The sequence below is a fragment of the Mustela nivalis genome, assembly GCF_964662115.1.
Source record: "Mustela nivalis genome assembly, chromosome: 12".
In the NCBI taxonomy this organism is placed as follows: domain Eukaryota; kingdom Metazoa; phylum Chordata; class Mammalia; order Carnivora; family Mustelidae; genus Mustela; species Mustela nivalis.
The window spans coordinates 4,780,068-4,794,300 of record NC_139031.1 but is presented as its reverse complement, the minus strand read 5'-3'; the positions used below and the strand labels follow the sequence as shown (position 1 = coordinate 4,794,300).

General features: G+C 38.2%; 1 protein-coding gene across 34 annotated transcripts in view; it reads right to left on the bottom strand.

The window, feature by feature from the left end:
- KMT2C (lysine methyltransferase 2C) overlaps positions 1-14,233 on the bottom strand; it is a 271,671-nt gene that overhangs the window by 89,337 nt on the left and 168,101 nt on the right. For 25 of the 34 annotated variants that reach the window (XM_082693396.1, XM_082693371.1, XM_082693402.1 and 22 more), the window contains 3 exons: positions 13,715-13,828; positions 12,752-12,829; positions 9,312-10,021 (listed from right to left, as the gene is read on the bottom strand). In XM_082693396.1, coding sequence (XP_082549522.1) covers positions 9,312-10,021; positions 12,752-12,829; positions 13,715-13,828 — 902 coding nt within the window. The remainder of the gene's footprint in view (positions 1-9,311; positions 10,022-12,751; positions 12,830-13,714; positions 13,829-14,233) is intronic. The other 9 variants (XM_082693393.1, XM_082693374.1, XM_082693401.1 and 6 more) reach the window with 1 other exon arrangement.

Here is a 14,233-nt window from a genome sequence, read left to right as displayed (position 1 = left end):
AGAAACAGTACCTTATTAAAATAGTTCAAATGAAAATAAGACATTTTACTTCTTAATAACCACATTCAGCAAAACCCTATGCTAATCTGATGATGATGTTAAGGAGCCTAAATAAAAAAGTCTACTCCACAAAGATAACATTTTAAAGAAAAACACAAAACAAATGTCCAGCAATAAAAAACCTATTTTGAATTAGGCAATTCCATAACACATGCTATAACTTTTACCAATTAAATGACCCAAACTTAAGAAACACAGTACTTACCAGGTTTCTAGAATATTCTCAAACAAGTAGCAGCCTATTAATCACATAAAACTACTACCAGGAATTTAAATAACCAACCAAAATAAGAGTTTGACTACCCTTTGGGGAGTAGATAGTTAATGCAGTTAACAGTATTTTGAGAGAAAAAAAATACACACAAGGAAAAGACTGGTTTCACTTTTAATTAACCTACAGTCAAGCTCAATGAGTGGCGGTCCTGAGTTTACGGACAGGTGAATGACCTCACTTCGCAGTATCAGATCAACTTGCCTCTACACCTCTCTCTTCTTCCCTGCTGCATCCAGGGTCTTTGGGTAACCCTTATGCTGCCAGAAGTCCTTTCTCTTTTCTCACTGTACTCGAACTGTCCTCCATTCAGTTCTGACGGGTTCAAGGCAGCACACCTGTGAAAGTTTCTCTGCCCTTCCTAGCTGACCTTTCTGTCCACTTCCACCACCTGACCTCCAAAGCCTCAGTGCTTCCCAGGGCTGCGGCCGGGACAATCTTCCTCTCTCTGGAGTCTCTTCCCAAGTGGTATGATCTATCATTCGGGCTGTACACACCGTCTCAGAGGATGCTGTCTCCCGAATTCACATTTCTAGTTCCCACGTGTTCTTGGAGAAGTTAGCAGGGTTTTCAGCCTCCTCCTTAGCACGCCCATTCCGTCACACCAGACCTCTCAGGTTCACCACGTCTAAAATCACTCCCTTCCTCAGTCCCATCTCACCATCTTGCCCATCTTTAGAAATGGGCCCCAGACTCAGGTCAGAAAATGCGGAGTTCTCTGATCTGTTCTTTCCCCTCATCATTCTCCCCTGCCACTCCTTCAATCCAAACCGTCCGTAAACCAGCATATTCAATCTCGCAGCCAGCTGCTCTACTGGGTTCTCCCCACCCAGCATCTCCCTCACGCCCTTCCTTCTCCACACAGCAGCCAGAAGGACTCTGCAAAAACTGGAAATCCAATCAAGCAAGACACTCCCTTGCTACAACCCTGTCCAGTGCCCTTACTTCACTGCAAACCTTTCCTGGTGCCTCTTTCCCACCTCCTCTTGTGGCCCCCCTCTTGACTGTTCCGCCCCAGCTACCCTGGGCTCCTTCAAACACGCCAAGCTCTTCGCCACTCAGGGGCGGACTGACTCAGAGCAATGGCGACCCTCCAAGAACCAGTGGATGGTTCTTCTTCTGATTCTTCACTATGGGCTCGGACGTTTCTCTTCGAAGAGGCCTCTCCTTCAGTGCTCCAGCTGCACTGTCCTCTACCTTACAAGGTGTTTTGCATCTTTTCACTGACTGAAATTTGGGGTCATATGTTTTACTGTTTCTGGTTATTTACTGGTAGAGAGTGGGGGAAAGACTTATCTCAATTTAGTTCTCTCAATGTTTCCATTGGCTTTTCTCTGATAATATTTGGCTACTGTATAAAATTCCTTTTGATGGACCATTTAATGTTATGTCAGCAGACGGCTCTTAAAACATACTATAAAAAGCCGTACTCTCAGATAACATGATATTCACCATAATTTAAAAGTTAGCTTTGATGCCAAAACTGTGTCTCATTTTAAAAACATTTACACTTCATAGAACATGGATGAACAAAATGCAGGGCTCCATAGATCAAGGATGTTTGGATGCCATTTCAGGAATAATTAGAAAACCATTCAACTGCTATGAAGAACTTATATAATAAAAGCTTGGGTAATTACATTATGAATTTTAATAAGTATATTATCATAAGACACTGGAAGATAGATTGTGTGCAATTTTATGGGAACTGGAGAAAAATTATGATCATACTTAGATGTTTTGACAATGAAGAAATTACCTAATATATTCTTTAGACCTTAAAACTAAAATACAGCTATAATTGCCAACTGCAGTTATAAATTATCCTACAGATCTCAGCTTTGATGAAAAAGAATTTACACAGACAATTCAGAGGTCAACTTCCCTGTCTCCTGAAACAGGTTTATGCTGTTGTTACACTTAAATTTATACTTACTACATTTGTATTTATTTCTTCCCACCGGACTAGAAGCTTGATGAGAAAAGACTATTCTTTTTGTTCACTGTTAAGCATTCTATTCAATGCTTATTGAATGCCTGTTTTTTTCCCACTGGGCATTTTTTTTAGATGCCTAAGTGCATCAACAAGCATTATAGTATGAAACATACTAATTCCCCCATTAGATATAGCCTACATTTCTGAATTTCCTCACTTTAAAAAAAATTACTAATCCATCCAATGCACTGTTACAAAATGAATCATAAGCGAAAGGTTTCAAAATGTAGCCATCAGGAAACTAAGCTATGAAGACAGCTAAAGAGAAGCAACTTGCTATCAAATTCTACAGAAACTTAAAAAAAAAAAAAAAAAACCCACAAAACCCTGTATGGTTGAGATTCAATTAGACCCTAACAATAATGACTGACCCCAAAACCTGTTTAAGGCTGACACTAAGCTGGGGCGCCTGGGTGGTTCAGGGGGTTAAAGCCTCTGCTTTCAGCTCAGGTCATGATTCTAGGGTCCTGGGCTCTCTGCTCGGCAGGGGGCCTGCCTCTCTGCCTACTTGTGATCTCTGTGGGTCAAATAAATAAATAAAATCTTAAAAAAAAAAAAAAGCTGATACTAAGCTTCTTTCTACCTGAGGCCAACTTCTTGAGTGAATTTATCAACACAAACAGTATCAAACAGTATCAAACAGTAATGGCACGTGGAGCAAAGGATATTAAAGCCGACTTTCTGTGATGAGAAGCCCAATCCTGTTAATATGATCAATGTCATTATTAGAGCCCAAGAGTATCCGGATCTGCTGAAGAAGTTTCAAGGCAGAGGTTTGGGGCCTCCTGGGCAGACTTCACACCTCCAAGTCCCCCTCACTCAGGTCCAGCCAGCCTCGCCCAACACCAAGGCGATGACTGAAGGGTGAGTCTGATTTAGAGAAAGCGAGAACGATGGGGAGCAGAGGGGACGACCAGCAAGAGAAACAGTAAACCTAAGCATCTGTGATTCCTTTTCGGTACATACAGTCACTCATGTACATTATAGCCACAACAGCAAACGACTCATTTCTATGACTTACAGAATTCTTTTCACGTAAGTAAGTCTTATATACAAAACTGAGTTCAACATCAACTGGAACAAGAAATTTAGTCCTTGACAGTGCTTTGATAAGATGCTATAAAAGTACAAAAACAGCTGTTACCAGCTTTAGCCTTCAATAATTTAGGAATGTGAATCTGGCTGGTGCTAGCAATGGTGTTGGTGATGGCTTCAGAAATACCACAATAGGCACAAGGAAACCAAGAGGAAAGGGACGCTTCTGATCTGTACGTGTTTGCAGCTCGCCACTGAGAGGGCTGGATATTTTTTAGGTTTAAAACTACAGCTTCTCAGTGATTTAGAGCAGTGTTTCCTGGACTTCAGCTGCACCGCACCCAAGCCTGAGCTGAGTTTCCTCTCGTGCCTCTGCTTCTCCATAGTACCCGGGGTTTCCTCTCCAGCAGCCCATATCACACGGAGTAGAATTAATAGGCTGTTCAGTTCCGACATCTGTGCAGCCATTACTTGGCTCTGAACTCGAGAAACCCACTACACACCGTATTTACTGAGACCGGTGTCCGACCCACCCAAGGACTATATTTTTGTTGGCACATTTCAGTACAAACAAGTATCGGTCGATCTGATTGGTTCTCCAGAGCTACGTTTAATACAGATTCTTGTCTCCTCGAGCCGTCGTTTTCACAGAATATCTGCGTTACTCTGCAACTCAAGAAAGCAAGCAGGGCACGACTACCACTTGCCATGGGTCAGGTGCTGTGTATGTGTTACTATTAAATGCCAACATCAACCATACGATGTAGTTTACAGATGAAGAAACAAGACAGTCGGCAAGGTAACGAGCTTGGTGTCACACAGACAATAATGGGAAATAAGGATCTGAATCCAACTAACTGCACTACGGAAGCGCGCATGCTAAACCTGTATTAGCCGATCCTTCCTGGTATCGGTTACAGTAAGAAATGATGTAAACAATACAAAATACTTCTTAAAAGTCACTTTTTTAAAAAGCAACATAGTATTTAGACTAGAAGAATGTAAGTGGAAAATAATCTGGGCAACTGCAGTGCACCCTTTATTCTCCACAGAGAAAACAAAATATGTATCTGTTTACTAATGAAACCCTCAATAGATTCTAAGACAAAGTATCAAAATACAGGTTTTACCTTACCGGATAGGTATCCAAGAAGGGACAATTAAAACTACATGGGGTGATTTCTTTCCTTTTAGTGAGTGTCGTTGTGATGTGCTATAGCGAGCAATGCCTCAAAAGTCCAAACATTTTAAAGCTGGATATGAAGTAATTTAATAAAGAACTAAACTTCTCCTTATTTGGACAGTATGATTTATAGATACGCCTTTTTTTAGCCTTAAAAAATTTTTTTTAAAAATCAACAGCGCCTCTTACTAAAGAATTTGTTTACAAGTCAGAAATGGTGTCCACTATTTTAAAAGAGAAAGTGCTTACTTGCGACTGTTAATAAAACTACAATCCTCTACAGCTCACTGACCGGTAAGGTTTGTTTTTCTCTCACAGGAATAGATTATGAAACTGATTTGTTAACTCAAAACATTTCATTCAAAATGCTATTGCAGTAGACAAGAATTTTATAAAATTTTATGGCTTGTAATAAAATTAGTTAAATTAATAAAAAATAAAATATCTACCTCACAATGTAATGGAAAAGATGATCTAATAGAGTACTATCCTTGGAAACTTCATATACTGAAGAAATTTCACTTTCTGAGAACACCTCAATAAATTTCAGTTTCAGAACTTAATGGAAATCTCTAAGTTTTCCATATATAAGATTTCAGCAACAAAAAACAGAGAGCTATAATAAAAAATGAAATGAAAAAATTCCTAGAATTTGAAAGTTTTCAAAATATAGCTGAGTACTTATGTTCACTTTTATGAAATTTCACTGAAATATTAAATATTTCAATAAAACATATTCCCTAGGTTTAACAAACTTCTTTGAATACCATCATGAAAGCACGTAGTACACAAGTGTCTGAGGCACTTGTGATGTGATTATATCCAATATTTTTCCATAAAAGAAAGTGATGCAAATAGGATAAATAACAGAAGATAGGCTGAGATTACTATTATCTCAGATTCTCCAAATTAAAATGGATAAATACAACTTTGGAATGAGAGAAATAAGTAGAAAATGAAAAACACACTGTTGTTTGACATGTTGAAATAAAAAATGGTTCCATCCTCTTTTCCACTGCTTTTTAAGAGTAGTTCTTGAAGTCAGTCATATGCATAAAAGTAGCAATGAGTAGCCCATCTCTCTAACTCAGGACTCGACTTCCAGGGCTAAGGGCAAAGACGACAGTAGGGCTGGTTTAACTAGCGCAGGGTGGGGTCATTGCACTGATACGTTTTAAGGCTCCCCAGGCAATTATAACATGCAGTTGGCCAATAATGACTTTTCCAAACCCAAGGTACTAAGTGGATATACCCATAAAAATACTGAAAAAATGAAACGCTAAAATCTGTATTAAAAAATAACTTCAATAAAGGATGAAAAAAAGAAAAGCCAACTGGTTCACTGGCACAGTTTATGTGAAGCCATGTCCAGCGGGCCAGCTGCTGGTCACTGCTCCAGCTCCCTTCTCCTCCCCCATGTCTGCACTCTTCTCCCTATCTTTATGAAATCCTCTGTCGAAATGAGAAAGAAAACAAAAAAGAAAAAGGAATTTTTTCTATCCACAACCATCAGGAAAACTTACGTTACTGTTTCTCTAGTAAGGCTGTGAACCACATATTCAAGATGTACTTCAAACAGCTCATGAAGAACATATAACGTATATAAATAACACCTAAACTCTTCCACATAAAAAGTGTAATATAAAACACTAACCTTCAATGATTAATCTCTTCTAAAGGGAAAATAATCCTGTATAGATTCCATGGTCTGAGTCCTGACATGTCAGACTCAGAATGATGATATACCCATCCACACTCCAGAATCACTACACATACTCATATATATGTACTCATATGTATGTATGTAAGAGCACATGAACATATATGTGTGCATATGTAGGGCTTCTATATTGACAATCTAATATACACTGAAAATACAAAATGAGTTGTTGCTACAACAAATCATTTTTATCATCCGTATTAAAATATGTCCTATGAGCAACTGGAGGGCATAGACTATTTCTACTTCAGTACTTAAAAGTAGTGAAAACAGAGCACCATTCTTAATTTATCACTCTTTAATTCCGCTGGCATTTCTTTTCAAATGTAGTTCCTTTTGGAACTAAAATTTTCCTGTTTTTAAAAATGTCTGCTCTTGCATTATCCAGTAAGATAGCCATTAGTCATGAGGCTACAAAAGACTTCTAATTATGTAGTGGGAAACCAGATCTTGAACACTTAGCATGAAAAGTAAATGTAAAATATCACATTAATAACTTTTATCATATGCATAATTATTTTGACATATACTATGTATTATAGAGTTACATATTTTTATGTAATTATATTTTTGTTATATATATTTATTATATAACATACAAAAGATTAAATGCTAACATATTTTTATATATTAAGTTAAAACACTAAAGTTTATTTCACCTGCTTATTTTTACTTTTAAGTGGGACTATTAGAAATTTTTAAATTAGATCGATTGCTTCTTGGCCTTTTGGCTAAGATCAAGTGTAGATCTATGAGGCTTGCATTCTATCCCTGTTAGACAGCACTGGCCTACCCTTCTACTGGCTAACTCCTTTCTCCAAAAAACATTTCAATAATCCAATCATTAGCTGACACCTTAAATTCTAAAGCTTTCAAATTTTCTGTTTCTAATTAAAGTATTCATTTAATTTCTAAGTGAATTCTTTAGAAAAGCTCACATAATATTAGAAAATGGTTGAAATAAACATAAAGACTTGATGGCTATGAAACAATTTAACCAATGAAATGTGCAGTTCGTTTGTTCGGATAGGCTTCATTATACCGTTAAAGACCAGAGAACCTTCAACAAAATATGGAAACTCTACTGATGTTAATAATCAGAACACAGCAAAGAATCTTGCTTATATCACAATCGTTGCCATAAACATCCATCTCATTTTATATCCAGTCCGCACTACAAGAATACACAAAATAAACACGAACCAAAGATACAACACAGGAATTCTTGACATCAAAGAAATTCATACAACCGAGTGACAGACTTCAGGACTGCCAACATAAAGATAAACACTGCAATATTCCCTGGAAGTTATGACCTCAGTACCTCAGCAACGATAAAAACTAAAGAGCTGTCTTGTTCTATCCGATCTATACTCTCCACAAAAACAGCAATGTACTAGCGAGCTACGCGTCACCAAGTGAAGGCTGTCGGCCACACAATGAAGACCAAGCTGACGGGCTGAACATGCCTAGGGACTGTTTATGAGATTAGCAGCAAATTAAGAAGCCGTAATGAAACAATGGCAACTCAACAGAAAGTAGGATAATACAAGAATTGGGAACTGAAAGAGAATACAGCAGAAGTGATGACAAATGTTAGGACACAAGTCACATGAAATGAGATAAACCTGGAAGACGCTCTCAAACACACACACATTAACACACACTCAGACTCACAAGCACATAGATCTTAGGACATTAAGTCAACACCAAAATAATCCTAATGGTTTCTCAGTTGCAACAGAAGTCTCTATAGAGTAAAATTGGACAAGAATATTTATGATGCATTATCTCGAAGAATGTAAATATCTGAACCAAAATTAAATTTGAGACTGAAATTTCATGGCTAACGTTTCTTCAGAGCCCAAACCACATAACTGTTACTTAACAATTATTTCAAAAAAAGAAAACAAGAGTAAGGAGATGAACTGGTTTGAGAAGAAAACCCTCTCCTGGGAGAACATAAAATAAGTATCATGGAAAATACTCAGAGAAAGGCCTACAGGAAGGAGTGTCTTGGGTCACTGCATTGTCTTTGCCACCAAGGAACCACTCTCTCCCACCCGGCCACTGTGCCTCGGGTGTGTTAGCTGGCCGCCTTAGGGAATAAGCTATATCTGGAATTTAGAGGAGACTAATTTTCACATTACAATAAAATTCTATTTTTCTACTTTGCTTCCGATTCCAAAATTGGATGATCAAGATCAAGACGATACTACTAGAATGTCAAACTTTAATCACTGGAAGCAATTTAAATCATGAGACTTGAAACTTCAAAGTACCATTGTGACTAAACACTGCACTGTTTGATTATCCTGCCATTTTATAACAATTACAGAAAGTAGAAATGTTGTAGAATAAATGAATCTTAGCTACAGAGTCTCACTTTGTTTTCTAGTTAGTTTCACTTAAATTCCACTAAAAAGAACTGAAACTTAACCACACTACCCAGGTCAGGGGAAGAACTCCCCTCACTGCCCAAGGACCAAGAATGCAATTCTAAGACTCTTCCATGAAAACACTGAAGGAAATCCTAGCTTGGGGGTAGGGGAGTGGTCACAAAGTTAGCAATTAACAGAAAAATCCAAATGAGAAAAACGCACCATGAAAAACTCTCTTAGCAAATTTTGATGCTTAAGCAGTTAAAAAGTTAGGCAAAGAATAATATCAATAAACAAATACTGTAGAGGGAAAAAATAAATGTTAGTTACAATATACCTCAAACTTACTGCTTCTTTAAGGCTCTACTGTTACTGTGGTATAGAATGTCAAAATTTAAGTGTTTTCTATTAGAAACTGTAATCACATAGGTTGCATTTGTATGTCCCAACCAAGTTGAATTCTGAATAAGATCACTTTAAGTTTAATAAATTAGTCTTCATCATAGCTTTAAAAAAAAAAAAAAATGGCCACTTGGGTCAACATTACATCTAAGTTCTACCTGGAAACAGGAAAAATAACCCTCCAAACCAAAGTTCCACATACGCCTTATTTTATGTAATTGCTCCAATAGATTTTTCTGTCCTTATCATTAAAATCACCCTACCTGTTTGGACCGAGGTCTACCAGGAGAAAATTTTCTTTTGGTAATAGCTGGTTTACCCATGCCGATTTTTGGAGTGACGGAGATATATGTTGTCGGCAGAATGTTTCCAACAGAAGCATTGAGGGTTGAAGGGTAAGTGTGCAGTATGTCATGGGAAGGCAAGTCTGAAGAAAGCGGAGAGGAAGACACATGTGCCTTGCTTACGTCTGTGGCAGACACAAATGACAGCTCTGTCTCGGGTGGTAATTTCACAGGTTTGTCTTCTTGGCATAAACCATCTTTCACGCAGCCCTCGACGGCAGGAGCCATTTCAACGTCCGTAAAGGCAGTGGAAGAGCTGGAACTTGGTTTCTGTTCTGTTCCTTCCTCTACCCTTTCTACAGGCGGCTGCTCCTTAGGACATAAAGCAGGACCTTCCTCACATGTGGACCCTACGGCATCTGGTGGAACGGCGGCAGACTCAGTGGTCAGTTTTGGAGGCCGTGATTCTTCTGCAGATGTCAACATTCCGGGGTCCTCTAACCGCGGGTCCTCGTGCCGCACAACGATCTGCTGTGCGTGGACGTCGACATTTTCTGTCACTTCCATTTTGTTTTCATTTTGATCTTCACAAACATCTATCACTTTAGAAGACATTTCCATTTCTTCACTATCAGTTTCATGAGAAATCTGATTTCCCATTTCAGGATTCATTTTATCTTGGGAGGATTCTACAAAATTTGGAATATATTATGTTAATGTACTTATAAATTTAAAATCTAAAAATTTTCGGGCTTAAAAATAATAGACTTGGGAAGGAAAAGGGGGGAGAAGGTAGACAATGAATTTCTAAAGCACACTTATGGTTAAAATCCTAACTTAAATCAGAAGGTATTCATCAAGAAAACCATTTAAAATTAATAAAGACCAAAATACGCCAAGATTTATGAATTAGAACTGGTCACAGATCAGGCCAGAAAAGCTACAAAAACATCACCTTAATAGGATCCCCAGAGTTTAAGGTGGTTTCTGTTAAAAATATTTAAAACAGAATTTCTAATAGAATTCTATTAAGCATATATGTTTTACAATTTGAACAATTACAAAAAGATTAACAATTCTGTAGGTAAAGTTACACTCTTTCAACAGCTAGAAAAATGAGGCTCACTGAAGTTACATGAGGTATCCAAGTTAAAAAATAAAGACTAGGGACGCCTGGGTGGCTCAGTGGGTTGAAGCCTCTGCCTTCGACTCAGGTCATGATCCCGGGGTCCTGGGATCGAGCCCCGCATCAGGCTCTCTGCTCAGTGGGGAGCCTGCTTCCCCCTCTCTCTCCGCCTGCCTCTCTGCCTACTTGTGATCTCTGTCCAATAAACAAAATCTTTAAAAAAATAATAAATAAAAGTACTTAGGCCAAAACAAACAAAAAATATAAACAAACAAACAAAAAAGTAAAGACTAATCCAGAATATACAGCGATTTTGTAATAGCAGGCATTCAGATGTAAACAACTCAAATGAAGTATCACCGACATAACTGAAACTCATTCTGCAGACTCAACTGAGTGACGAACACAGATAGAAAAGACTTATTTTACTTATTAGCTGTACCTGCTAACATATACATTTTTTGGATAGAATCTTTGTTATTTTCTCATGATCAATAATTAAACAGTCCAAGCTTAGCAAATTAGATATCAGCAATATCTAAGTCACTAACTGGTAAATTTTAAGTTGGGGGCTAATGTGTTATACCTTTAACCCTACCATGCCTGAAAACAAAGTCAGAGATCCAATTTACATGAGTCCTACATGGCTCTATCAGGTAAGATCACCAGATTAAAAAGCTCTTATTTCAAATACTATGAAGGTAATTTCTAAGTTACACTGATAGACTTATTAATTTCCTCATTACTATTTACTGTGGTGACTGCACTTAATCTATGACCTGATACCAAAATGAAATCCCACTTTTTATTCCCACTCCCTGAAAGACTACAGTTGAGGATAAAGGAAAAAAACATAAAATAATGGATCTAATCCAAATATTTTTACACACAAAAATGCTTCAAAAATACTCAACATTAAAAAAGAATGCTTAGGGGTGGGCACCGGGGGGCTCAGTGGGTTAAGCGTTTGCCTTCGGCTCAGGTCATGATCTCAGGGTCCTGGGAATGAGCCCCGAATTGGGCTCTCTGCTCAGCAGGGATCCTGCTTCCCCCCATCCCCTGCCTGCCTCTCTGCCTACTTGTGATCTCTGTCAAATAAATAAATAAAATCTTTAAAAAATAAAAGAAAAGGAATGCTCAATAAAAAGACTTTTAAAACAGAAAATTACACGTAAATAGCGAGTACCATTCATTTGAGTGACTCAAGTGAAAAAACTTATCATAACGGCAAATGAAGCCTCAATTGTGATTAATAAAAGACCAATTACCTCAAGACTCACTGGAAAAAAGAAAATGCGCAGCACACATGCAGACCACCAGTACGCTCTTTCTGTACACTAGGCAGGAAGGAGTAAAAATGTAAACGTGCTCTTCATCCCTAACAGTTCTATTATGTTCTACCAGCAGTCTTTTTTTTTTTTTTAATTTATTTGATGGAGAAAGAGAGCTCACAAGTAGGCAAACAGGCAGGCAGAGAAAGAGGGGGAACAGGCTCCCCACTGAACAAGGAGCCTGATGTGGGACTCGATCCCAGGACCCGAGCTCATGACCTGAGCTGAAGGCAGAGGCTTGACCCACTGAGCCACGCAGGCGCCTCTACCAGTCATCTTCTATAATGATTTTACCTTACTCTTTCTCTCTTTTTTTTTTTTTTTAACGATTTTTTTATTTATTTGACAGAGAGACAGAGATCACAAGTAGGCAGAGAGGCAGGCAGAGAGAGAGGAGGAAGCAGGCTCCCTGCGGAGCAGAGAGCCCAATGCGGGGCTCGACTCCAGGACCCAGAGATCATGACCTGAGCCGAAGGCAGCCACTTAACCGACTGATACACCCAGGCACCCCTTAACTGATTTTTTTTCTTAAGATTTTATTTATTTGGCAAAGAGAGAGAAACAGCACACAAGCTGGGGCAGGGTGGGGGCGAAAGGAGAGGGAGAAGTGCACTCCCTGCTGAGCAAGGAGCCCGATGCGGGACTTGATCCCAGGACCCCGAGATCATGACCTCAGTCAAAGGCAGCTGCTTAACCGACTGAGTCACCCAGGTGCCCCTGATTTTCACTTGTTTAATAACGAACATTTGATTTAACAACTCCACAGAGAATACAACCTCCTTTAGAAAGCCAATGCCAATTCTTTCTAAGAAAAGGATCACTTAACTAGAATATTTCATTACTGTAATGTGTATACAGCAGTAGTAAGTAATTCTTTGGGATAATTCATTTGAAAAATTAACTTAATAGATTATGACTCGAATCTGCATAGCAGTCATGATCAATCCGGACAGCACACTTACCAGAAGCGAGAAGACCATGTGCATCAAGACTTCCTGGGAGATGACTCTTCTGCTGCTCGTCTGTGTGGATGGGAACTGCTGTGAAGGACACATTTATGGCATCTCTAGCAAGGACTCAAAATTTCTCTAATACTGCTCTCTCAAAAGTAAGTTGAGTAAGACTTTTCTCTTCCTGTCAAATGCCAATTCTCAACACAAGCACAAAACACACTTACTGTTTACTAGTAAGCAGGAGATGGAGATGGAATCAGCAATCTGATCATGCACTAGGACAAGATTTATTGTCACAGATAACTTTGTCTTACTCTTCCTCACTTTACATCTTCTGCAATATGCCTTCTCATGGCAGATATTAAACACAAAACTGAATCTCAATCTGAGGCCTTACATATGTACATACTCCATCTATAGAATATAAAGTTTCACATAAAATCCCATACTGCCAGATGAACCCAAGATTAAATTAATTAAGTAGTTTCTCCCCAACCTTGTCTCATTAATTCCACATCCTCAGGTATAGAAATAGCTATTATCAACGGTGCAAAAAGCTTAATTGAATATCACTGAAATACCTGAAACACCCCCAACAGAACCGTCGAGACAATCTAAAACAATAAATTTTTCATTATCTCAGCATGAACCATCTCATGATCAGTAAGAGCTCTAGTTAGTAGTTACAAGTATAACTAAAGAGAGATAAAATAATAAATTGCTTTTTAATGAAAATCACTTGGCCCCCCAAAGTAGGTATTGATGATGAGCTCCAAATCATAGTCGAGCTATATATACACGCCCTTTCCCCATTAACTTCTAATGTTATTTTACCAGAAAGCTCCTCCCTAAACAATCTTCTAAGTGACACACTGTGGCTCATTTTTATTTAGGACAGTATTTCACATATTCACTGTACATGCACATTTTCTTCAGAAAATAAACTATATCCATGACCAAAACCATTCTTACCGTCTGGAACAATTCCAGGTGTGGACTCCGGACCGCTGATCTCTTTATTAACCACTCGCTCTGGAAATACCATACGGTCCTCAGGTCCTTCAACTTCCATCTCATTGTTATAATCTTAACAGAATGTTATTTATTCTTTGGTTAGAGTAAGTTTTTCTGTTTTTGTTAACTCTGTAAATAATTATTACTTTGCTATAGTGAGGGTAAACTGTCACCCAAAATGCCATGAATTCTTCACATTTTTACATTTTCAACCACAAACATTTTAGGTGTAGTTGGAAAAACATCTAAATTATGAATTAAAAGGTTACTGACATATTATTTTAAAAGGACATTTCACAACTGTATACAGATGGCATCTTGGAAACAAAACATTAGGAATTAAAATGTGTCTACCTAAACCGCTTGCAGACGGTAACACGGGACTTTATAAAAGTTGCCATTCATATTGATGAAAATGAAAAACGATCTATAAGCAGTCTGTTTTCTTTATCACGAAAAAACTTGTTATTATGTATA